The sequence below is a fragment of the Callionymus lyra genome, chromosome 9, assembly GCF_982586985.1.
Source record: "Callionymus lyra chromosome 9, fCalLyr1.hap1.1, whole genome shotgun sequence".
NCBI classification, from domain to species: domain Eukaryota; kingdom Metazoa; phylum Chordata; class Actinopteri; order Syngnathiformes; family Callionymidae; genus Callionymus; species Callionymus lyra.
In genome coordinates, this window is record NC_141826.1 from 16,855,138 (window position 1) to 16,878,268 (window position 23,131).

The following is a 23,131-nucleotide window of genomic DNA, read 5'->3' on the forward strand; positions in this document are numbered from 1 at the left end:
TGAAGATGTTTTTCTTGTACAGGTGGTGGAGAAAAACTCAGCTGGAAAAGCATGTGTGTCAAATATAATAGTCACACAACGGTACAAGGTTAAAAATGCAGCTCAAGGACACAAACATTTTCTTATTTATCTCAGTTTGGAGAAAAGTGGGGAATTATCATCAAGAAAATGTCCAATAATTATTTTCATCTGTGCATTTCTTATTGAAATTAAATACAATATTCCACAAAAAAATAATATTAATAAACATATTAATATTAATAAACAATAAACAAAGCCAATCATTGTTAAAAAAAAATAGCAAGTGAAACATAATGATGGTCCAGCGGCATCTAGTGGTGAAGTTTCACTTCTAACTATTAACTATTGAAATACACGTTATATTTTTTATTTGTTTCATTTCAAAAAATTGAAGATCTCAGAATTGTTCCACGTCTGTCCGATTTCTATACATCTATGTTACAGAGGTGAAGAACGAAAAGTTAAGGTTGTATATTAAAGTATTATTAATATACAACCTAATAATAGTATTAGTATTTTAAATGTACTGATCATACCGGCTGTCATATCTTTTGGAAACTTTAAATCTTTTTCTGCACATAGCTCACAAAATTTCGTTAAAAAACACAGCATAGAATGAATGTATATAAAAAATTATAAATACAAATATGAATAAGTTTAAAATAGTGCAATATAGTATAAATAGAATAAATGTTTTTAAGTAGTGCATAGAATGAATAACACAACCAATAGTAGTATGAAGGACGATCAATGAATTTTTTTTAAAAAAGCGTATATAAATACATTACTAAATGTATGAATAAATAAATGTATATGTACCGAGACATAGCGCCGTTATTAAAAAAAAAACTGAAATAAATTAATTATTTAGACATTTTTACATGTATTTATACATTAACTAGTGTATTTGTATATGTATTTATTATTATGTAATTTATCGTCCTTCATATAGTAGAAAAAGCAGTATTTCTACTATATAAAAAGAAGTACTACAAAAAAAACCTTCGCAACCATCTTAACGCTCTACATTTCCCACAACCCACCGCGCCGCCGTAACCCCTCATAGTTTTGGCATCCGGGTTCCGACTTCCTTTTTCCTCTCTGCCTTGATGCGATGAGGAGCTAGGTGTTTCGGAACCTCTGTATAATCCGAATCCATCCTGGTAAACGGCAACACCGAACAGCGCCAAAATGACCGAGCAGATGACCGTGAGGGGGACCCTTAAGGGCCACCATGGATGGGTCACCCAGATCGCCACCACGCCTCAATATCCCGACATGATTCTGTCGGCGTCCAGAGGTGAGGCTTCCCCGCCGGCTTTGCCAACATGGCTACCCGGGCGCTAGCCGGGCCTTCACGCTCACACGTGTCCAGTTCAACGCAAATATTCGAGGATCTAGAAAGTTTTAATTATTAAATATTTGTGTATCAAACGTGTCCTTTCCGTCCGTTACTTTAAGAAACTCAACGAGTTAGCATGTTAGCTGCTAACACGTTACGTGTTCAACTGCACCGCTATGTATTTATATTAATAACATATGTGCGACTTAAATATCTGCTTAGTAATGTTTTTAAATCTCTACTATTATCGCGTTTCATGAGAGGTTTAAACGACTATTAGCATGTTGGAGCTAACCATGCTAAAGCGTCGCACGTCATGACGTCAGTAATGAAAGGTCTTTCTTCCAGACAAGACTATCATCATGTGGAAACTGACCCGCGATGAGACGAACTACGGCATCCCCCAGCGGTCCCTGAAGGGCCACTCTCACTTCGTCAGTGATGTTGTCATCTCCTCTGATGGACAGTTCGCCTTGTCCGGCGGCTGGGACGGGAACCTCCGTCTGTGGGATCTGATCACGTGAGTTCCTGACACTTGTGCCTCTTTTGTTGTTGTTGAAGTGTCGTTAAACTTGTACTTATCTTGTGATGACCAAAGTAAACTCTGCTTTATATTGGAAAGAGATTCTAGTTTTCTCTAAATCTTTCAGTGATATTTTCAGGTGTTACGATTGGTTAAATGAGTAGTAATGAGTCATCTTAAAATAAGATTGATTCTTTGTCTCTTTTGCTTGCTGTGGACTGGAAGATGGTTTTCAATATCAATTAAAAGTAAAACTCGTGTCTGGTTAATTTAAGAGCCTACGACAATAATGGACAGAAGCTAAAGAGCAAGCGTCTGGTTCAGCTGGAAGTGGCTCGTGGACCGTATATACCTCAGTGAAGCTGAACTTTTTGGATCCTCCGACATCTTGTTTGGCCAAGAAATTATAAGGCTAAATGTTAAGGCCTTTTTTGGAACGGTTCCACCAGTACTTTTGGAATGTTTGCAACATTGTCTTCATTCACATGTGGACATCTTGTTAATGTACTGGTTTTGTCCATCGGCGCTGTAGCTCACCTTGTACCCGTCTGCTTCTCTAGTGGCAACACCACCCGCACATTCCTTGGCCACACCAAGGATGTGCTGAGCGTGGCGTTCTCCACCGACAACCGTCAGATCGTGTCCGCCTCTCGGGACAGAACCATCAAGCTGTGGAATACCCTGGGAGTCTGCAAGTACACCATCCAGGTGAGCCCCGATATTTCTTTGGACCCATTTGTTTAAACCTCTAGACGGAAGTGTCTTATACGATTATGGACATGTCTTTTCAGGATGAGGGTCACTCTGAGTGGGTGTCCTGCGTGCGCTTCTCCCCCAACAGCAACAACCCCATCATCGTCTCTTGTGGCTGGGACAAGATGGTCAAGGTGAGTCTCTGGTGACTCGCTATTGTCTCTACAGCTCGCCTGATGATTAAAATAAGCATGTATTAGCTGAATTTAAGTGAATGAAAAACTTTTTACTGAGGGCAACCTGAACAGTGTAAGTTTGAATCCCACTTGAACTGTTTTCTCAGACGTCCATCTTGTCTTTTAGGTCTGGAATCTTGCTAACTGCAAGCTGAAGACCAACCATATTGGCCATAGCGGCTACCTGAACACCGTGACCGTCTCTCCTGATGGCTCTCTGTGTGCATCCGGTGGAAAGGTAAAGATGTCGACATCTGTTCTACAAACATGTTCATGAGTTGAGTCCAAAGTGTGTAATAAAGTGCTGGTTCTGCAGTGATGTCAACACAATCTTTATCTGTTTATCATTGATGATAAAAGAGGCTGTTTCTGAGTGTTGCCTGCACCGTTACTAGATTAGTGTTCATTTGAACTGTAACTTTATGATGAAAGTCGTGAAACTAAATGGAAGATTTTCTCCCTGTAGGACGGACAAGCCATGTTGTGGGACCTGAACGAGGGCAAGCACCTCTACACCCTGGACAGTGGCGACAGCATCAACGCCCTCTGCTTCAGCCCCAACCGTTACTGGTTGTGTGCCGCGACCGGCTCCAGCATCAAGATCTGGGTAAGAACTTCAGCCCTTAACGTTGGATTAGAATAAACTTTCTTGACGACATGCATTACATTTGTACTTCTGATGAAAGAGGCTTGTTTCAAGTTCACTGACTCGTCCAAATTTGCTTATGATCTTAATGTTCTGTTTTCAAGGATCTGGAAGGCAAGATTATCGTGGACGAGCTGAGACAGGAAGTGATCAGCTCAAACAGCAAGGCCGAGCCACCACAGTGTACTTGTCTGGCGTGGTCTGCTGACGGACAGGTGAGAATCTTTCAGTCACATGACATGTTTGTCTCCCTGGTGATTATACCCATTCACTTTTAACTCTGATTTAAATGCTGACAGTCCTGCAAATATGAGGGGACTTTTAACATGCAGTCATGTGACCCGTCACGGTTCCTCTACTGACCTCTTTTCTCTTTGTCCAGACCCTCTTCGCTGGCTACACCGACAACAACATCAGAGTGTGGCAAGTCACTATCGGAACTCGATAAGAACTTTGCATCAAAGAACGTTTGAATAAAAGACACTTTGAAAATTTGAACGTGTCGTACCTTCTGGTGATTCATGGATTTCTTTTTTTTTCACTGCAGCTTAAAACATGATTTCTTGTTCAATTTTTGACATTAATTTAATCGGGATTGTTTTGCACTTCAGAATAATAAAAACGCATGAAGGAGTTTCCTTTTTATCTTGACATTTGTTTGTATGACATGTTCATGTCAGTTTTATGAAAGTCTTTTCGGTTAATGCAAGTCTATCCAAGTTGTTATGAAGGACCAGGTGAGCCTGTCAAAGAGAGATGTCACAATATCGAGTCAATTCTAGGCTCAGTGGGTTATTCTACTGAAACTTAAAAGTAAATTGTTAACTGTTGCCTCTTTTTCATTGAGTTGCCCAATGGATAGTGAAGTAGATTACGGCACCAATATGGATACTTTTTTTTTTATCTAAACAATGTTAGTGGGAGATTGTTAATGCTATGAAGTTGTGTACATGTGTTTTATATTCTGTAGTTAAAACATTTTAAAGGACATCTCTTGCTGCTCGGAGTTAAAAGTGGGCATGAGTAACTTTTGGGGGGGGAGGGGGATGGCATTAAACTTGTGTAATTTATCGGGTCGAAAAAACCCTAAAGTTCAGCCCACGCAAGACCCCTTGCAGTTTGCCTACCAGCCCACGGTTTGTGTGGAAGATGCCATCTTTGGAGCTGTACACCTTAAAGACCAAAGTAGCTGGTCTTGGACTTGGGCAGGTCCAGAACAAAGCCACGTCCAGTGTCCATCAGAGGTGACGAGGTGGAGAGAGTTGATAACCATAAGTACCTGGGTGTGTGGCTGGACAGTAAACTGGTCCTGCAACACAGACCATGTATATAAGAACGTTCAGAGTAGACTGTACTTTCTGAGGAGGCTCCGGTCATTTAACATCTGCATGTGCTAGTCAGTGGTGGCCAGTGTCCTGTTCTATGCTGTGGTGTGTTGGGGTGGGAATGTGTCAAAGAGGAGTGTCAACAGGTTGGACAGAAAGGCTGGTTCTGTGGTTGAAGCTGGACTCACTGGTGACAGTTGAAGAGAGATCACTGGACAAACTACTGTCCATCATGGATGATGACAGTCAACCTCTCAGCACTGTCATCAGTGAGCAGAGAAGCAGATGCAACACTAACAGACTCAGGGACTCGTTCATTCCTCGTGCTATTAGATTGTATAATTCTGCGTTTAGGGGCAGGAGTGGAGTGAAAATATGATATTCAATGTTAATCTTAAATTCATGCTAATCTTATTTTTATTTGATCCATGTTCTATATCTTTAGAGCACACTTTCTTTTTATTGCGCTTTGTTCTTGTTCTTTATGAATTTATCGCCTAAAAAGTTTATCAAAAATGTGTCCTTTCGGCCACCGTCACCATTGGAACGGTATCCTAGCGACCACTATGCTGCGTTCATGCGACAAACATTCTAGACACTTGAGTAAATGCGGATTTGGAGATTTCATTACGACATTTGAATCCGGGAAAGCGTTTATTTTTTTGGCTTTATTCCGTCAAACGTTTTCCTCGAGGTCTTTGATGTCGCTCCGTCCAGTCGTGTCTTCAAATAACAATAAAAGCTGCTTCGCGTTCGTGCATCGACACCAAACCCTGGCATCTGTGCGAGGTGTTTGAAGTTGCGACGGAGAGTCTTTTTTTGTTTCTTTTATTTTCCAGCTTCCAGGAGGAAACAAGATGGAAGAGTTTCGTCGTATTTACGTGGAGAAAACTCTGGCGCTCATAAAACCTGACGTGGTCTCGATGAGTGACGAGATTGAAGACGTCATTCTCAGCTTCGGCTTCACCATCTTGCAGGTCTGGTGTCTCCCAAAAATGTGAAGTAAAATAGGGTTTAAAATAGTGTATTGTGCTTTGACAGAAGAGGAAACTCCAGCTCACTCCAGAGCAGTGCAGCGATTTCTATTCGCAACAATATGGGAAACTCTTCTTTTCAAGCCTGACGTCCTACATGAGCTCGGGGCCCATCATCGCTCTGTCTCTGGCTCGAGAAGACGCAGTGGATCACTGGAGGTCTGTCATTGGACCTGCGAGTAGTGTCAACGATCCAGCCTCCGATCCTGACTGGTGAGAGGATCACAAGAGAGAACTTTTTTTTTTTAAACAAAGAATTAAGTTATAATCCATTAAATTGACACAATACTCTTAAACGTATTACTTTGAAAAGAAAAAAACTATTAATTCCAAATCCGGCAAATACAGATCACTTTTTGGATGCATATTTTCTGTCTTTTTTTAAATTTAAACGGATACTTAAATAAAATATATTTATGAATCCCAAGTTAGGAAATTGCAGATCCTTTTTGGATGCATATGTTCTTTCCATTATTTTTTCTTTATTTTATCATTTTATTAAAATATGTTTGCTTCAATGGAATACAACAGCCTTTATAATGAAATATTTTTGACAAGCTATGTTTACTTTTGTGTTAGGAAATTGCTGCACACTTTTAGGAATCTTATTTTAATAATGCAGATATTTTACAAAAAACAAAACATTTTATGAATTCCAATCGGGACATTTCAGCTCTCTTTTTTCGGATGCTTAATTTTATTAAAATTGGTTTGCTTGGAAAGTAATATGAAACCATTAATAATGCTGTCATTTTCTGCTTATTCTTTACCTTTCGGCTGCTCCCTTCAGGGGTCACCACAGCGAATCGACCTCCTCCATCTAACCGTGTTATCTGTATACCCCTCTCTCACACCAACCATCTTCATGTCTTCCTCTTTTTATAATCCATGCGTTGGTTTCTTCTCGTTTAGACTATTGTAACAAATTATTTTCATGTCTTAACAAGAAGGAGGTGTCTCGCCTGCAGTTAATACAAAACTCTTCAGCGAGAATTCTGAACAGCTCTAGTAGAAGAACTCACATTTCCCCGATCCTTAAAACTCTTACCTGGCTTCCAGTTTCTTTCAGGATCAATTTTTAAATTCTGGTTCTTTCAGAACTATTCATGGTCAGGCTCCTCCTTACATCACTGATCTGATCCAGCCTTACACCCCAGCTCGGGCTCTGAGGTCTGTGGATCAGAATCTACTGATGGTTCCAAGCACACGGTTCAGGACCAGAGGAGAGAAATCCTTCCAGTCTGTTGCTCCTAAGCTTTGGAACGATCTTCCTCTCTCTTTGCACTTGATGGATCTACTGACTCCTTTAAGAAACATCTTAAGACATTTTTATTTGTGCTTTTCCCTGATTTTCTGGGACACCTGTGTTTGTCTTATGTTTCTTGACCTTTTAAAGCAGGGGTCTCCAAACCGGTCCTCAAAGGGCCGGGGTGGTGCAGGTTTTTGTTCCAACCGATAAAGAGCCCCCCCCCCCCCCTTAATCCAATCAGGTGTCATGGAGTGTAATCAGTTGATTGTCAGTCTGGTGTTGCTTGTTTAAGCTGAAACCTCATTGGTTAAACTGTACATGCTTGATCGGTTGGAACAAAAACCTGCACCACCCCGGCCCTTTGAGGACCGGTTTGGAGACCCCTGTTTTAAAGTATATATATATATATCAGTTTTATATTGTTTTTGATGGTTAAAGCGCTTTGTGAACCTGGTCTAGAAAGACACTTTACAAATAACCTTTACTTTACTTTACTTACTTCTTTCACTACATCCATAAACATTATCTTTGGTCTTCCGCTAGACCTCCTGCCTGGCAGTTCCAACCCCAGCATCCTTCTACCAATATACTCATTATCCCTCCTCTGTACACGACCAAACCATCTCCTTCTCTCTGACCTTATCTCCCAAACATCTAACATGTGCTGTTCCTCTCATTGACTCCATCTTCGTCACTCCCAAAGAGAACCTCAACATCTCCATCTTTCTTACCTCCAGCTTTTCTTCCTGCCCTTTCCTCAGTGCCACAGTCTCTAGACCATACAGCATGGCTGGTCTCATCACTGTCTTGTAGATCTTTCCTTTCTTTCTGGCTGATACTCTTTTATCAAACATTTCCCCCGGTCACTTTTCTCCACCCATTCCACCCAGCTTGAGCACGTTTCTTCATCTCTTTTCCACCATCTCTACTGCTCTGGACTGCTGATGTTAAATACTTAAAATCCTTCACCTTCTTCATCTCTACTCCCTGTAGCCTCATGGTTCCTCTTGGGTTCCTCTCATTCACACACATGTATATTCTGTCCTGCTGCGACTCACCTTCATTCCTCTCCTTTTTAGAGCATATTTCCACCTCTCCAGCTTTTCCTAAACCTGGTCTCTTATATTGCAGATATTTAATGTTAATCATATTAATATTAAAATAAACTTTATTAATACGGAAAAAGGAAATTGCCGCTCCCTTTTGATGATGTCGGCTGACTCGGGTCAATTCACTGTTCTGGTTCTCTTGGATCTGTCCTCAGCCTTTGACACAGTTGATCACCAGATCCTACTGAGAAGACTGGGGGAGGAAGTGGGACTGTCTGGTTCTGTGTTAGAATGGTTCTCATCATACCCTTCTGGGCGCAGTTTCATTGTATTTGCCAATCAAATAAGGTCTAAAATAGCAGGTCTGAATCTGGTTATTGAGTCCGATGATAAGGTGCCAGGATTGAGTCAGTACTTGGGTGACTTAGGTCAGTCTGTCAAACTGAGAAACCTGGGTGTTGTATTTGATAAAGACATGACTCTAGTACAACACTGCAGAAAACTGACCAGAAACTGTTTCCTTCAGTGCATCTGTTGTGTGGAGTCCCTCAAGGTTGTGTTCTGGGTCCTTTTTTTATTTTTGCTGTACTTTATTCCCTTTACAAGCTATAGGCTTTGGAATGATCTTCCTCTTCCTCTGTGTTTGGTGGATCTACTGACCCCTTCAAGAAACAGCTTTTCCTCCACCTGGTCTCTTATAATGCAGATATTTAAGGTTAATCATATTAACATTAATATAAACTTTATTAATCCTGAATTAGGAAATTGCAGCTTCCTTTTTTGATTCATATCTTTTTTTATTTTATTAATTTGATTGAAATGTGTATGCTTCAAAATGACAGCATTAAAAATGCAGATGTTTGAGTTATATTTAAAAAAGAAAAACATTTTTAATCCCAAAGTAGAGCACAACTTTTGGGATGTTTTTTTTTGTCCTGCAACATGCTGTTCTAATTGCAACATGCTGTTCTAATTTTCAATTCAAATTTTGTGCACGTGCAGTTTAAGGGCCAAGTATGGAACCACAGATCTGAAAAATGGCCTCCATGGCAGTGAGTCCCTCGTGGCAGCAGAGCAGGAGCTCAAATTCATGTTTCCAAACAGTAAGAAGCAAAGCTGGTGACCAAATGTTCTGGAATCAACTTTTCACTTCTGCTTGTACTTTCCCTGCAGCTACACTTGAGTCATTCGTAACAAACGAGGACGCCGAAGAATACTTGAGCAAATTTGTGAATCCGACGTTGATAGACGGACTCACTGAGCTCTGTAAACACAAGCCAATCAACGACTGTGTACGTATCAATATAATAATGTCGTTTTATTCATTGAGGTTCTTATCGTCTTTCATCTGATTTTTTTTTTGCTCCCGATAGCTTTGGCTCGCAGACTGGCTGCTCGAACACAATCCAAACCACCCGCGTGCAATTCGTGGGAATGTCAGGAAGTAGAATTAAAGTGAAGTAAAAGAAAGGTCTCCTCTTTTGTTAAAGGAAGGTTTTTGTCCATTTAAAAATATATATTTTATTTCAATTAACTTAAGAAGTTTATCTTATTTGCGATATAAACGTGGGTCAATCCTAGCGTTGGGTACCGAACTTTGGTTCTTAGTATGGTATATTCCCGGTGCTAAGTTTCGGTACCTACGTGTGATTCAAGCTTGAAAATGTGACAATAAAAGTGAACATTAGATTATATATAGTATAGTGAAGTGTCATTAGTCTAATAGTAAATTATTCTTAATTTGTAGTGGAAATTTACCAAAGCTTAAAAAAATGTTGCTTAACATACGTACTACGTGTAATATTATTTTATTTTCTTAGAATTTATCTTGTGAAATTGGTATCTTAAAAAAAAAATGTTGTTCCGGAATCCATATCGAAGTGAAAGTATCGGTTTCAGAAGCGTTGTCGGACATTTTGGATCGATACGAAGTCTAGTCAATCCTAAGCGCTATACAAATAAAAATGACTTACTTACTTACTTTTTGTAAAACGCATCAATATAACTTGGTCTGATCCCAAAATAAAGGTCCTGTTTGATAAAGTAATGAATTTATTCCTTTAGTAAAAACTCTTCCGTCAGGTCTTGTAATCTATTGAAGATGGTAACATTGTAAATTATCCACCTCTGGTTTGTAATATTTTTTTATATAAGTAATACGTCGTGAAACGTACTGATTTTAGATCAAAAAATGTGATTTTATAAATTCACGAATGTAAAAAAAGGCGCTTTCATTAACATATACAGTTGCTGCAAAAGTGTAACATCCTGCAGCACCTGGACAAGTCAGGATCCTACACAGCAGGTCAAGCTGGGGAGACACCTCAAGGATGTGTTGTCTCTCCTCTGCCTTTCTCCCTGAACACCAACAGCCGCACATCAACTCATCTCTATGTCAAGCTCCTCAAGTTTGTGGATCGACTGGTGAAGAAGACGGTGGAGATGACCGTGGACTATCGGAGAGTTGCGGCCAAACCCTCTCATCATCAACGGCTCCACGGTCAACATCGTGGAGTTTCTTCACAGGAGATCTGAAGATGAACATCGGTCTCATCGTTTGGAAGGTCCAGAAGCGGATGTACATCCTGCGACAGTTGAAGAAATCCCACCTTCCACGGATAAATCGGGTGCAGTTTTACACTTCCATTGTGGAGTCTATCATCGTCATCATCTCCTCCATCACCGTGTGGTACTCTAGTGCAACAGTTACAGGCCCGAACAGACTGCAGCGGATTATCCGTTTTGCTTAGAAGGTGATTGGCTGCCATCTTCCATCTCTACAGGAACTGTATGTCACCAGGAAATGGAGGCAGGATCGTAGCTGACCCCTCTCTTAGCTTTGGAACGATCTTTCTTTCCCCTTTTTCGCTCCTTTAAGAAACATCTTAAGACGTTTTTATTTGTTCAGGCTTTTCTTTGATTTTCTGGAACTCCTGTTGGGTTATCAGTTTTATCTTTATCTTTAAAGTATATACTTAATTGAATATTGTTTTGATTGTTTAAGCGCTTTCTGACCCTGGTCTGGAAAAGCGCTCTACAAATAAAAATTACTTACTAACTTACTTACTCTCACTCGGGACACCCCCTTTTCCAACCACTCCGCCTCAGGCAGGACTAAGATCTATATGGACCAGAAAATCCCGATTCAATAACTCTCACTACTCTGTTGTTCGGATCATGAATATTGTTTAGTTAAATTTAATGTATTTTATTTTTAGTAAGAATTCATTATTAATGTAAATGCAATTTTATCGTAATATCTCTTGTTCTATTTGAGGTTATTGTATGTTTTTTTTTTATCTCCTTTATTTCATTCACATTTTATATTCTGTAATGCCACAACATTAAAACTTTTTTTTTTTTAGTTTTCTAAACTAAAAACCGGAATTACAGTCACTTCCTGTGTCAGAGGGCGCTGCGAATTCATCCGCCTCTCTGATTGGACAAGACGATGATTTTTCAGTGTCGGTCGACCAATCAAAACGCTTCTTGTTCAGCTGCGTCGCCTGCCCTCCGCGTGTATAAACCACGAGTTCTGGAAGAATCCATCTTAAAGTGAGCTCAGTGTCGCCGGTGTGCAGGCACGTGTACTCCCTCGTTTTCTTTGCCATTTGTGTCAAGTAAGTTTCTCTTTTTTACATGACTATTGCTGCAAAAAAGTTTTCAATGGAAACGACGAAAGAAAATGTCATTTTGTTCTGTAAGAAGATATAGTTTGAGGACTTTTCTTTTAAATCAACCAAAATATAGCCATTTCTTTATTAGTTTAAGTGGATTATATTTCAATGTTAAATGCTTTTATATATGGTGAATATATTCGCTTGATCTTAAGAACCAAAAAAGGTGAAGATCGTGTAGACTTGTACTGTTAAAGATGTGCTGTTTTCTTCTCGTATGTCACTCCTGTGTTTTCTCCTCTTATGTCATTTAACGTCATATATCTCGTCTTGTTTTGTAGTAAAATGTCGGAGGCCGAACAGCAGCACGTGGGAACATCGGAAAATGGCCACGAAAACTGCGCCAACATCTGCCAAAAGTTCCCTAAAGCTGGTTCAGATGGAGACGAACTCAAAGAGGAGGAGGATGCAGGGTAAGACCAGTGCGACCCATTTTATATATAGATCGAGTCAAGTCGCTGGTTGTCATGTGTACAGCTCGCCCGGTGATTAAAATAAGCATGTATTAGCTGAATTTAAGTGAATGAAAAACTTTTTACTGAGGGCAACCTGACCAGTGTAAGTTTGAATCCCACTTGAACTGTTTTCTCAGACGTCCATTTTGTCTTTTAGGTCTTGAACCTGCTAACCTCAAGCTGAAGACCAACCATATTGGCCACTAAACACTCTCCTGATGGTTCTCTGTGTGCATCCGGTGGAAAGGTAAAGACGTCAACATCTGTTCTACAAACATGTTCATGAGTTGGTAAAAGTATGTAATAAAGTGCTGGTTCAGCAGTGATGTCAACATAATCTTTATCTGTTTATCATTGATGATAAAAGAGGCTGTTTCTGAGTGTTACCTGCACTGTTACTAGATTAGTGTTCATTTGAACTGTAACTTTATGATGAATGTCGTGAAACTAAATGGATTATTTCCTCGCTGTAGGACGGACAAGCCATGTTGTGGGACCTGAACGAGGGCAAGCATCTCTACATCCTGGACAGTGGCGACAACATCAACGCCTTCTGCTTCAGCGCCAACGTTGGAAGATTATAATGGAAAACATGGGTCACGGTATCTGGCGTGGTCTGCTGACGTACAGGTGAGAATCTTTATCAGTCACATGACATGTTTGTCTCCCTGGTGATTATACCCATTCACTTTTAACTCTGATGTAAATGCTGACAGTCCTGCAAATATGAGGGGACTTTTAAGATGCAGTCATGTGACCGTCACGGTTCCTCTACTGACCTCTTTTCTCTTTGTCCAGACCCTCTTCGCTGGACTAGATGTTTCGCACAATATGGAGACGTCTTCAGGATGAGGGTCACTCTTGAGTGGGTGTCCTGCGTGCGCTTCTCCCCCAACAGCAACAACCCCATCATCGTCTCTTGTGGCTGGGACAAGATGGTCAAGGTGAGTCTCTGGTGATGCACTCTTGTTTCTACAGCTCGCCTGATGATTTCAAACATGTATTAGCTTCATATTTCAAGTGAATGAAAAACCTTTTGCTGAGGGCAACTTTTCTAGTTTAAATTTGAATCCCACTTGAACTGTTTTCTCAGTCGGCCATCTTGTCTTTTAGGTCTTGAACCTGTGCACCTCAAGCTGAAGACCAACCATATTGGCCACTAAACGGAACCATCAGGAGAGACTGTCACTGTGTGCATCTGGTGGAAAGGTAAAGACGTCAACATCTGTTGTACAAACATGTTCATGAGTTAGTAATGGTATGTAGTGCTGGTTCTGCATTGATGTCAACATAATCTTTATCTGTTTATCATTGATGATAAAAGAGGCTGTTTCTGAGTGTTACCTGCACTGTTACTAGATTAGTGTTCATTTGAACTGTAACTTTATGATGAATGTCGAACTTGAACGGATGATTTTCTCCCTGTAGGACGGACAAGCAACGTCAACCATCCATTTGAGCCCCTTTTTTGGACTCAGTTATTTGAACTTCTAGATGAGATGTCTCCCACAATATGGAGGTGTCTTCAGGAAGAGGGTCACTCTAAGTGGGTTTCCTGTGTGAGGAACCCCATCATCGTCTCTTGTGGCTGGGACAAGATGGTCAAGGTTAGTCACTGGTTTCTCACTCTTGTCGTTTCTACAGCTCGCCTGATGATTTCAATCATGTATTAGCTTCATATTTCTAGTGAATGAAAAACTTTTTGCTGAGGGCAACTTTTATTTTAAGTTTAAGTTTGAATCCCACTTGAACTGTTTTCTCAGTCGTCCATCTTGTCTTTTAGGTCTGGAATCTTGCTAACCGCAAGCTGAAGACCAACCATATTGGCCACTACACACAGTGACCATCATGGCTCTCTGTGTGCATCTGGTGGAAAGGTAAAGACGTCAACATCTGTTCTACAATCATGTGCATGAGTTGGTAAAAGTATGTAGTGCTGGTTCTGCAGTGATGTCAACATAATCTTTATCTGTTTATCATTGATGATAAAAGAGGCTGTTTCTGAGTGTTACCTGCACTGTTACATGATTAGTGTTCATTTGAACTGTAACCTTAGGATAAACTTCGTAAAACTAAATTGATTATTTCCTCGCTGTAGGACGGACAAGCCATGTTGTGGGACCTGAATGAGGGCAAGCACCTCTACACCCTGGACAGTGGCGACACCAAGGCCCTCTGTTTCAGCCCCAGCGTTAGAAGATTATAATAAAAAAACCTAGGTCACTGTCTGGCGTGGTCTGCTGACGGACAGGTGAGAATCTTTATCAGGCACATGACATGTTTGATTCCCTGGTGATTATACCCATTCACTTTTAACTCTGATGTAAATGCTGACAGTCCTGCAAATATGAGGGGACTTTTAAGATGCAGTCATGTGACCCGTCACGGTTCCTTTACTGACCTCTTTTCTCTTTGTCCAGACCCTCTTCGCTGGCTACACCGACAACCACATAAAAGTGTGGCAGGTCACTATCGGAACACGATAAGAACTTTGCATCAAAGAACGTCTGAATAAAAGACTTTAAAAAAAATAACTGTGGCATTATGTGATTATCGCTGACTATTTGTTTTTTTTCTGGGGGTTTTTTGGTTGTTTTTTTTTTAACTTGTGAAATAAAGTTTCTTTAAACATTTTAATGCAAGCACAGCATCCAAGATCTGAGAATGTCAAGTCGCCTGTATGGGTTTTGGTTGTCCCAAAATTATCTGTTAAGATTTTACATTATATTAAACTATGTTGGCTGTTGCATACGTTTTAATTTGCCCAATGGGTAGTAGTTTAGAAATTCAGTTTAACAACTAAGCCTTTGCATTTTCTATTGTTGCTGGGGATCAATAAAGTAAGCGGAGAGTTAAAGTTTTATCTAAAAATTGTGTTCAGTTAAGGGTTAACTCATTGCCTTTTTTAATGTTAAATCCACTTTTATAAGGGTCCCACCAATAGTTTTAGCAAAACAATGAGTGTGATCACAAGATAAAGTTCATGATTGAAGTAATGTTTCTCATGTTTAACATCTTCCAATAATTTGAAAGACCTTAACACTAAATCATCTATTTGTCTGGACCTAGTAATATGTAGTGAAATGGTGATGTATCGAAATCTGATTTAATAACTATCCTTAACGTGCATAGCCGGTTCAAAAATGGAAAAGTGGATTAAAAGTAGATAAACTTATTTTTCCTAGATGGGTGGTAATGTTGGATGTAAGAAGCTGCTGTTTATGGTTGGGTGTGGTTAATCCTGAGCAATTTATGTCGATGTTCCTTCCCTACAAACACTTTAAGTTGTTTTATGTAAATAAATAAGTAATTATTATTAAAATAACGGGATTACAGTTTCTTCCTGTGTTAAGGGGCGTTACAAAAATCGTTCGCCTCGCCTGATTGGACAACGCGGTGATTTGCAGCGTCGCTCGACCAATCGCGAAGCTTCTTCTACAGCTGCGTCGTGTGCTCTCCGCCGGTGATAGAAAACCACGAGTGGTGCTCCGGCGGAAGAATCCATCTTAAAGTGAGAGCTCTCCGGCGGTGTCACCAGCGAGCAGGCCCGTGTACTCCCCCGGCGTCGTTTTCTTTGCTATTTGTGTCAAGTAAGTGTCGAATTCTCTTTTTTTTTAATGCGACTATTTCTGAGGAAAAAAATCGAGAACTTTTCATTGTAAACGACGACGGGGGGGAAAAGCGTTCGGCCGCCTCGGCCTCACGGTTACGTAACATAAAAGTCGGGATAAAGTGGGAAGGATTGGCCTTTAAACTAAACCCTGGATGCAAATTCGTTAATTATTAGTAAAATTGGATTATATTGCAATGTGATAAATCACTTTAAAGGTGTTTTTATAGTGAGAATTCCCTTGATCCTGCGGGCCAAAATGGTGGCGATCGTATCACCAGTGTAAACCGGTACTATTAAAGATGGCGGTGTAGCGACGATTTTTTTTTCTCCTCCTCATCTCTTATACTTAACGTAACGTCGTCTTATCATCGTCGTGTGTTTTGTAGCAAAAATCCCCAAAAAATGTCGGAGGTCGAGCAGCAGTACATGGAAACGTCGGAAAATGGCCACGAAGACGTCGACGACTTGAATGGAGCCGCCGACGTCAAGGAGGAGGATAACGGCGCCGACATCGACGAGACTTCCCAGAACGGGGGTTCGGAGGGAAACCAAATCGACGCCAGCAAAGGCGAGGAGGATGCAGGGTGAGTCCAGTGCGACCCATTTTTTTTTTTAGTCCTGTGTGAGAGGTTTTCCATGTTTCTTTGTTCATCCGGCCTTTGTTGGCGCCATGTGCAGAGTGGAGGGGGGAGGGGTGCCGGCCGCCATTGATGCTATCGTGCTTAACATGATCGAGTGGAATCATTTCCTATCGCTTAGGTTTCGTTTCAGATTACATTTTCCCCCTAAAAACGATTGCTTGATCGCTGTAAAGAAAAATCTACTTGTGGAAACGGTTAAGGATCACCCTGTATTCTTATTCATCCTTGTTAACAATCCACCATTTTATTCTACGCTTACATTCACCATTTTATTGACACAATCGCACATCCATCTAAGAAATGTATAGTATTTTTTTTTTGTGCGTTATCTAAATCTTTATCTCATTTCTAGAAAAATGTTTGTTGGTGGCCTCAGCTGGGACACGAGCAAGAAGGATCTCAAGGATTACTTCTCCAAATTCGGCGAGGTGACGGACTGCACCATCAAGATGGACCAGCAGTCCGGCCGCTCAAGGGGCTTCGGTTTCATCTTGTTCAAAGACCCCGCCAGCGTCGACAAGGTGAATAAAGCTTCGTGGTTAGTCGTTCAATTTTTTTTAGTCTCCATCGATTCTCAACATCCATAATGCGTTTCAAGGTTCTCGAACGAAAAGAGCATCGGCTGGACGGGCGGCAGATCGACCCAAAGAAGGCAATGGCCATGAAGCGGGAACCAATTAAGAAGATCTTTGTTGGTGGAATTAATCCAGAGACTTCTAAGGAGGTGATCGAGGAGTACTTTGGGCAGTTTGGAGAGGTACGTGATCGTAATCGTGTGATGTTCTTTTTGTTAAAGTTTGCTCATAAATCCGTTTGTCTCCTTAGATTGAGGGAATTGAGCTTCCTCAAGACTCAAAGACAGAAAAAAGAAGAGGATTTGTGTTCATCACGTACAAGGAGGAGGCGGATGCCAAGAAAGTTATGGAAAAGAAGTTTCACACAGTCAGTGGAAGCAAGGTAACTAGCTAAACATGACTCGACGGTAGCTGCTTGAATATAGTCAAAATTGTAAAATGTGGTTGTTTTTTTACCCTAGTGTGAAATCAAACAAGCCCAGCCCAAAGAGCTCTACCAGCAGCAGCAGTACGGTGCCCGTCCATTTGGAGGACGTGGTAGGGGTCGTCCAGGTAAGCACTTTAATAGAAAGCCACTCTGTCCAAAAACAACCCCCTGCTGTTACTTACTCAGATTGGAGTGAATCAAAAGTGGTGACATAGGTTTGTTTTTAGGCCCTGGTCAGAACTGGAATCCAGGCTACAACAACTACTGGCAACAGGGATACAACCAGAACTACGGCTATGGACAAAACTACGGATATGGTGGCGGCTATGGCAACTATGACTACGCTTATTGCGGCTATGGGGGTGGCTACGATTACAGTAAGCGATAAGTGCCCCCAGGGAAAACAAATGAGAGAAACTTTATTTTCTTGGTCCTCCTTGTTGTACAGAAGAACTCAGTCCCTTTTTCTCTTGTCCTCCAGACCAGGGCAATACAGGCTATGGGAAAACTCCAAGACGTGGAGGCCACCAGAATAGCTACAAGCCATACTGATCACACGTAGTGCAGGTATGCATTTTTGCATCATCCGTGGTAGTATGAGAACATAGCTGTAACCATTGGTGCCTTTTTTGACCCCCAAAGATCTCATTTACTATATTTCCATTGAGCATTTCTATGGGGTTAGAATAGGCCTTGTGTGATCATTAAGGATGGAACCATTCCACCTGTCAGCCATCTGAAGATGCATCTCTACAAACACTACTTGATCAATAAGGGTTGAGTTGGTGGTGGTTGAGAACCGAGTCTTGGACAGTTACACCTTTCACCAGGGTGCTAGGTGTAACAGTTTCCGGTCATGTCCCTCCCGTCCCCGACCCCACTTCCCTACAAAGGAGTGTGTCCATTCACCCGACTTGTCAAAATCATTCATGCACCTGTCTGTCTCTGTGTAACTGCATGCCATATTTGGTCTATTCCCAGTAACGTTAAGCACCGTGTTTCTCTCTTAAGGTCTAAAGTAAATAAGAAAGAGGTCCATGGTCTGACCACAGCGAACATGGACTCTGGCTTTTCCTTTGGAGTTGGCAGAAATTTGGACTCATGCTCCATTTGTACAGATCAAGTGAGGAACTGGGAAAGCAAATGTCACTTTTCCACCTTTTTATTTTGTATTGTTTTTGTGTCCATTTACATTTCCAGTGATGGAAGTGTTATTTTTACTGTACTTTTTGGTACCTCTTTGAATCTAATGTATTGTATGGTTGTATTTTTACATGTCTACTGGATTTACAGATGCGCAGGAGTAAGAGCTTCCAAAGCTCGCGAATAAAACGATTGCATTTTTTTTTTCCTTTTTTCGTTTGGTGTTTGTAGATCTTTAGTTTAAATCTCACATGCAGAGCGTTGGCTAAGAAAAAATGCATGGCTTCGGAGTGTGGTGAAGTTGGATGAGGGATTTGACTAATCACGAGTTCTTTGTAAGCTTGTCAATGAATGTGTGCAGATGGACCAGTAGACGGTGACAACCAGCATTATTTGTTTGTTTTTTGCTTATTCCCCCCATGTTTGCATTTTTAAGTGCTTTACTAGTGTTAACCATACATACGCAAGCCTGTTTATTGTAAGAGGGCACCTCCCTTCTCACTGGAAACTCATTCCTCTAGTGTCTTGGTCAAATTGGTAGAAATAAACTTTTGATTTATATTACAAATGGATCTTTTTGTTATTATTTGTAAAGGTAAATGTTAAATGAAATTGTACTGTTAAAATGGCTTGCTTGTCTTGTTAATGTTAATTTTCAATGAACTTCCAGTGTCCGATGAAAACAAGGGAACAAGTATTTCACGCGTTTCTGTCCGACCCCCCGGACGGGAGTTGTTTACCTGGTCACGTTTCTGTTGATGTGCACTGGCGTTAGCTTGTGGTGTGGTAAGTGTGAACCTGACTTGTGCTGTAGACTTCAGAAGAAAGAACTTGAGCGTTTATCTGGGATAAAAACTCGCGGCAATTACGGATTAGAAATAGTTCAAATGCTTTATTAAAGCTCTCACATCTCGAGGCGGTCATTGTTATCCTCATTCACTTTCCAGTTGAACTGACCTCCGGAGTGGTGGACCCAACGCTGCATGGGGGAATTCTCTACACCAAATTTGTAGTGTTTGATGCTTTCCACTAGGAGTCACTGTTGTCTAAATGGGAACCTGTGATGCCAAATGAAAAAATATGAACGTGTTTATGATCTGCTGGGATATGAAGTATAGATATTTATTTCTCTACCTCTTGAACATCATGAATGTGACCATCTGACAATGTCTGATGCCATTAAAACTTTTCTACAGGTTTGACAAACCTCTTTAGATGTCGTCTTTTTCACACGGAGTCTTCTATATCTGAGAGGAGATGTTGGAACTGTTCAAGAGTATATTCCTGATAAAAGAATGCGTGTTTAAAAGATTCTGTACCTGCTAGGATGCGGTCGATGCACTGTGCGACAAGTTCGGCGTCTTCCATGCTGAAGCACATTGGGGGTTTAAATTTCACTACGTTCTCCCAAGGTCCGTCTGTGCTGACACAGATCCGATCTTCCTCTTTCAACCTATCCAATGTGGTAAATTTTGGAATTAAACATCAAACGCATTGACAGCTCAACAACCGAAACGTACAAACCTCTTCACGACCTGTCCAGCAGCTGCCGTCGCCGGTGTCCTTTCCACTCTGTCGTACACCAGCTCGATTCCAAGAAATAGACCCACGCCCCTGATTTGCATATTCAAGGGATAATCTTAATTTGTAGACAAGATTCAACAGTTCAAAGTCCTGCTTGCTTGCACGGTCTTTGGCGTTGAGGAATGTAAAGGAATTCTGGCCATGTCGTTTCCAAACAGACTTCCATTAAAATATTGCTTTCTATTGGAAGCCCAAACACAAATTATGTAATTATTGATTTAAATCTTCAGCTATTGTTAATAAAGGCGACTAGTAACTTGAATAAGGTCGTTGATTCCTAAGTCATTACTTGTCGTCTTCTGTGGTACAACAGAAGCTACTGCCTTGGTTGAGCTCATTTCTTTCATGGTTTTTACAAAGGTATTGATAAAATGATTGGCTAGTAGCTTTAAACTCTGTGTACTCTTCTGGCTACGTTGTTACTTAATAATTACCCACTAATTATAACTAATGTTTCAGTAATTACTTCTTTCCGAGACTTGAGCTCTTTCGGCTTCATTGGACAACTGTAAAATTGTTTCATAATTTTGGCTTTACCTTACGTCTCCAATGATTTGGTGCTTTGTCTTTAGCTGCATGAGCAACTTTTTAAGATGATCTCCAACTCGTGTAGCGTTCCCTCTCAGGTCTTCTTTGTCGATCACGTCTAAGACGGTGAGACCGATGGCACAGGAGACTGGTGTACCCCCAAACTGTATTGAGAAGAACTTACTTCATTAGATGACATTTTTACATATTGTGATTACAAACCGGTTTTTAAACTATGTATCTAAACTTAAGGCAAAGTGTCCATCAATTTTCTCGTATCCCATAATTTTAAAGGAACTATTTCCTGACCGACACTGGGCATTCAATGTGTGTCCTGCTCTGGACTCGTCCCTGTCACTCTTACTGTATTAAAGTACTCCACTCCGTTGGCGGTGAAAGCTCCTGCTATCTCTGCTGTCGTGGCCACGCATGATAAGGGGTGTCCATTACCCATGGGTTTTCCCATCGTGACTATATCCGGGCAGAAGTCCTCTCCTTGGAGCTGGAAAGCCCAAAAGTGACTTCCGACGCGACCAAACCCTGTCTGCACCTCGTCTGCTACGAACACTCCCCCAGCGGCACGAACATACCTGTGGATGTGCAGACGATGTTTTTATTTGTTCAGGCTTTTCCTTGATTTTCTGGTACTCCTGTTGTGTTATCAGTTTTATTTTGACCTTTTAAGTATATCATTTATTGAATATTGTTTTAATTGTTTAAGCGCTTTGTGACCCTGGTCCGGAAAAGCGCTATATAAATAACAATTACTTACTTTTCTACCTTTCCGAAATCCCTTAACTTGTACTTAAATGATAGTGTTTCAAGTTTGATGGATCTATACTTACTCTGCAACTTTCGGAGAGTATCCTTGTGGTAGAATAATCTGCCCTCCGACACTTGGCAATGATTCAGCAAAGAAGGCAGCGATCTATGATAAAAGAGGGTCAACATTTGGTCACGCACTTCCATGATTACAATAGTTTTTCTTTGACAAACTGGTTTTCGAACCTTCCGGCCTTTGCCGTGCACCTCCTCGATGAGGTCCTTTACGGTATCGGCGTACGCCCGAGCCGGATCCGGGTGATCTTCCCTGTATTCGCCTCTGTAGGTATCGGGAATAGGGGCCTTTTTGAGACGATAATAAAGTCAAGAGCGGCTTTTGATAAAGCTGTCATCCGTGTTAAACCCACCACGTGGACCCATTCTTTCTGCCCCGACAGTTTCCGGAACTTGTAGGGACTGATGTCGATGAGGGACGTGAGGTGACCGTGGTACGCGCTGTCGAATAAAAAAGTTGAGTTTGACTCGACCGGGGATTGTTTAACTCTTTAAAAAACCACTCACTGGTCGAGCACGATGACATCCTGGTGTTGGGTGAACTGCTGAGCTAAACGCAGGGCGAGATCGTTGGCCTCCGAACTGTCAAAAGGATCAAAGGTTAATCTTTATTACGTCAACCGTAAAGAGCAACTTTTTCTATCAAACACTCTACCCCGAGTTGACAAAGTAGAAGACGGACAGTTTCTTCGGCAGAGTCGCGGCCAGTCGCTCGGCGTACAGGATTATGTTATCGTGTAGGAACCTGGAGTTGGTGTTTAGAACTTCCATTTGTTCCACAGCTGCTCTGGTGACACTGGGATGGCTGTGTCCAACTGTAGGGGTCACACCGTGTTAATAAAGGAGGACAGTGTGTCACTGATACTTGGTTCCTCACCGTGCTGAACATTGCTGATGCAGTCCAAATACTGCTCTCCGTTCTCGTCGAACAGATACTGGCCCCGGGCCCTCAGGATCTTCACGGGGTCCTCCGAGTAGAAGAGTCTGCACGACTGCCTGCAGGAGAAGAAGAAGAAGAAACTCGCGTGTCAAAGAGAAGTCGAGACAGTTCAGGACGTTTCATTTTTAAAACTATACCCGACTAATCTCTTTCTCATGGACAGCGTGTCCTGTTTCGTGAACGTTTCTGCAGCCATGTCGGTTCCGAAAGTAGATAAAAGAAAATAAACTAACGGCGTGTTTGCGCATGCGTTAAAGGAAGTCATGTGGATTTTAAAAAAGTGTAACACAATGCATTATCTGTCCTGCTTTAGTCTTCATTTTTATTTCACGACATTAACGTTTTTTAAAACAAAAAATAAATAAATAAAATACGTATATAAATCCGCTTTACTTTAGTCGTCGATTCTGTCGCTTTATTTCGAGGTGCCCAACTATAGGGGTTGGGAATTTACCGAACTCGTTCAAAACATTTTAAAATGTATATTCGAATGCGTATACTTGTGTATTTATTCAGGGGGACACTACCGAGAGTACTCGCTTCAAATCTAACATATCGTAACTTAAATTTTACGCGGATTATTACCAAAGAGT

At 41.1% G+C, this 23,131-nt stretch overlaps 4 protein-coding genes and 1 long non-coding RNA gene across 7 annotated transcripts; 4 read left to right on the forward strand and 1 right to left on the reverse strand.

The window, feature by feature from the left end:
• The first annotated feature begins 1,102 nt into the window (after window positions 1-1,102).
• On the forward strand, window positions 1,103-14,775 carry rack1 (receptor for activated C kinase 1). Of its 2 annotated transcripts, none has more exons than XM_087799024.1 (8): window positions 1,103-1,321; window positions 1,712-1,883; window positions 2,447-2,594; window positions 2,678-2,773; window positions 2,943-3,053; window positions 3,282-3,422; window positions 3,566-3,676; window positions 14,671-14,775. In XM_087799024.1, exons 1-8 carry the CDS (start codon window positions 1,213-1,215, stop codon window positions 14,734-14,736), a joined length of 954 nt encoding a protein of 317 aa, XP_087655150.1. In that variant the 5' UTR covers window positions 1,103-1,212; the 3' UTR covers window positions 14,737-14,775. The 2 variants fall into 2 exon arrangements, with proteins under 2 accessions (XP_087655150.1, XP_087655149.1); XM_087799023.1 differs by lacking the exon at window positions 14,671-14,775 and adding an exon at window positions 3,844-3,953.
• On the forward strand, window positions 5,381-9,588 carry nme5 (NME/NM23 family member 5). The gene is made up of 5 exons (XM_087799030.1): window positions 5,381-5,763; window positions 5,828-6,033; window positions 9,121-9,221; window positions 9,292-9,410; window positions 9,492-9,588. The coding sequence occupies exons 1-5, from the start codon at window positions 5,644-5,646 to the stop codon at window positions 9,564-9,566; spliced, it is 621 nt and encodes a 206-aa protein (XP_087655156.1). The 5' UTR covers window positions 5,381-5,643; the 3' UTR covers window positions 9,567-9,588.
• Window positions 11,668-14,470, forward strand: LOC148072049 (uncharacterized). Of its 2 annotated transcripts, XR_015712819.1 has the most exons (9): window positions 11,668-11,738; window positions 12,077-12,208; window positions 12,408-12,497; window positions 12,724-12,880; window positions 13,049-13,194; window positions 13,364-13,459; window positions 13,679-13,857; window positions 14,034-14,127; window positions 14,349-14,470. It is a non-coding gene; the product is annotated as an uncharacterized LOC148072049 (long non-coding RNA). The 2 variants fall into 2 exon arrangements; XR_015712820.1 differs by lacking the exons at window positions 12,724-12,880; window positions 13,049-13,194; window positions 13,364-13,459.
• Window positions 14,776-15,717: 942 nt separating the features above from the next.
• LOC148072050 (heterogeneous nuclear ribonucleoprotein A/B-like) lies at window positions 15,718-19,217 on the forward strand. The gene is made up of 9 exons (XM_087798544.1): window positions 15,718-15,840; window positions 16,250-16,447; window positions 16,857-17,025; window positions 17,103-17,261; window positions 17,330-17,461; window positions 17,541-17,631; window positions 17,734-17,883; window positions 17,988-18,073; window positions 18,518-19,217. The coding sequence occupies exons 2-8, from the start codon at window positions 16,266-16,268 to the stop codon at window positions 18,056-18,058; spliced, it is 954 nt and encodes a 317-aa protein (XP_087654670.1). The 5' UTR covers window positions 15,718-15,840; window positions 16,250-16,265; the 3' UTR covers window positions 18,059-18,073; window positions 18,518-19,217.
• Window positions 19,066-22,771, reverse strand: phykpl (5-phosphohydroxy-L-lysine phospho-lyase). The gene is made up of 13 exons (XM_087798543.1): window positions 22,676-22,771; window positions 22,476-22,594; window positions 22,254-22,413; window positions 22,106-22,180; window positions 21,952-22,039; window positions 21,770-21,886; window positions 21,607-21,689; window positions 21,126-21,351; window positions 20,771-20,925; window positions 20,174-20,263; window positions 19,969-20,102; window positions 19,857-19,896; window positions 19,066-19,707 (listed from the first exon to the last, which is right to left on the reverse strand). The coding sequence occupies exons 1-12, from the start codon at window positions 22,732-22,734 to the stop codon at window positions 19,877-19,879; spliced, it is 1,326 nt and encodes a 441-aa protein (XP_087654669.1). The 5' UTR covers window positions 22,735-22,771; the 3' UTR covers window positions 19,066-19,707; window positions 19,857-19,876.
• Between the last annotated feature and the right edge of the window lie 360 nt (window positions 22,772-23,131).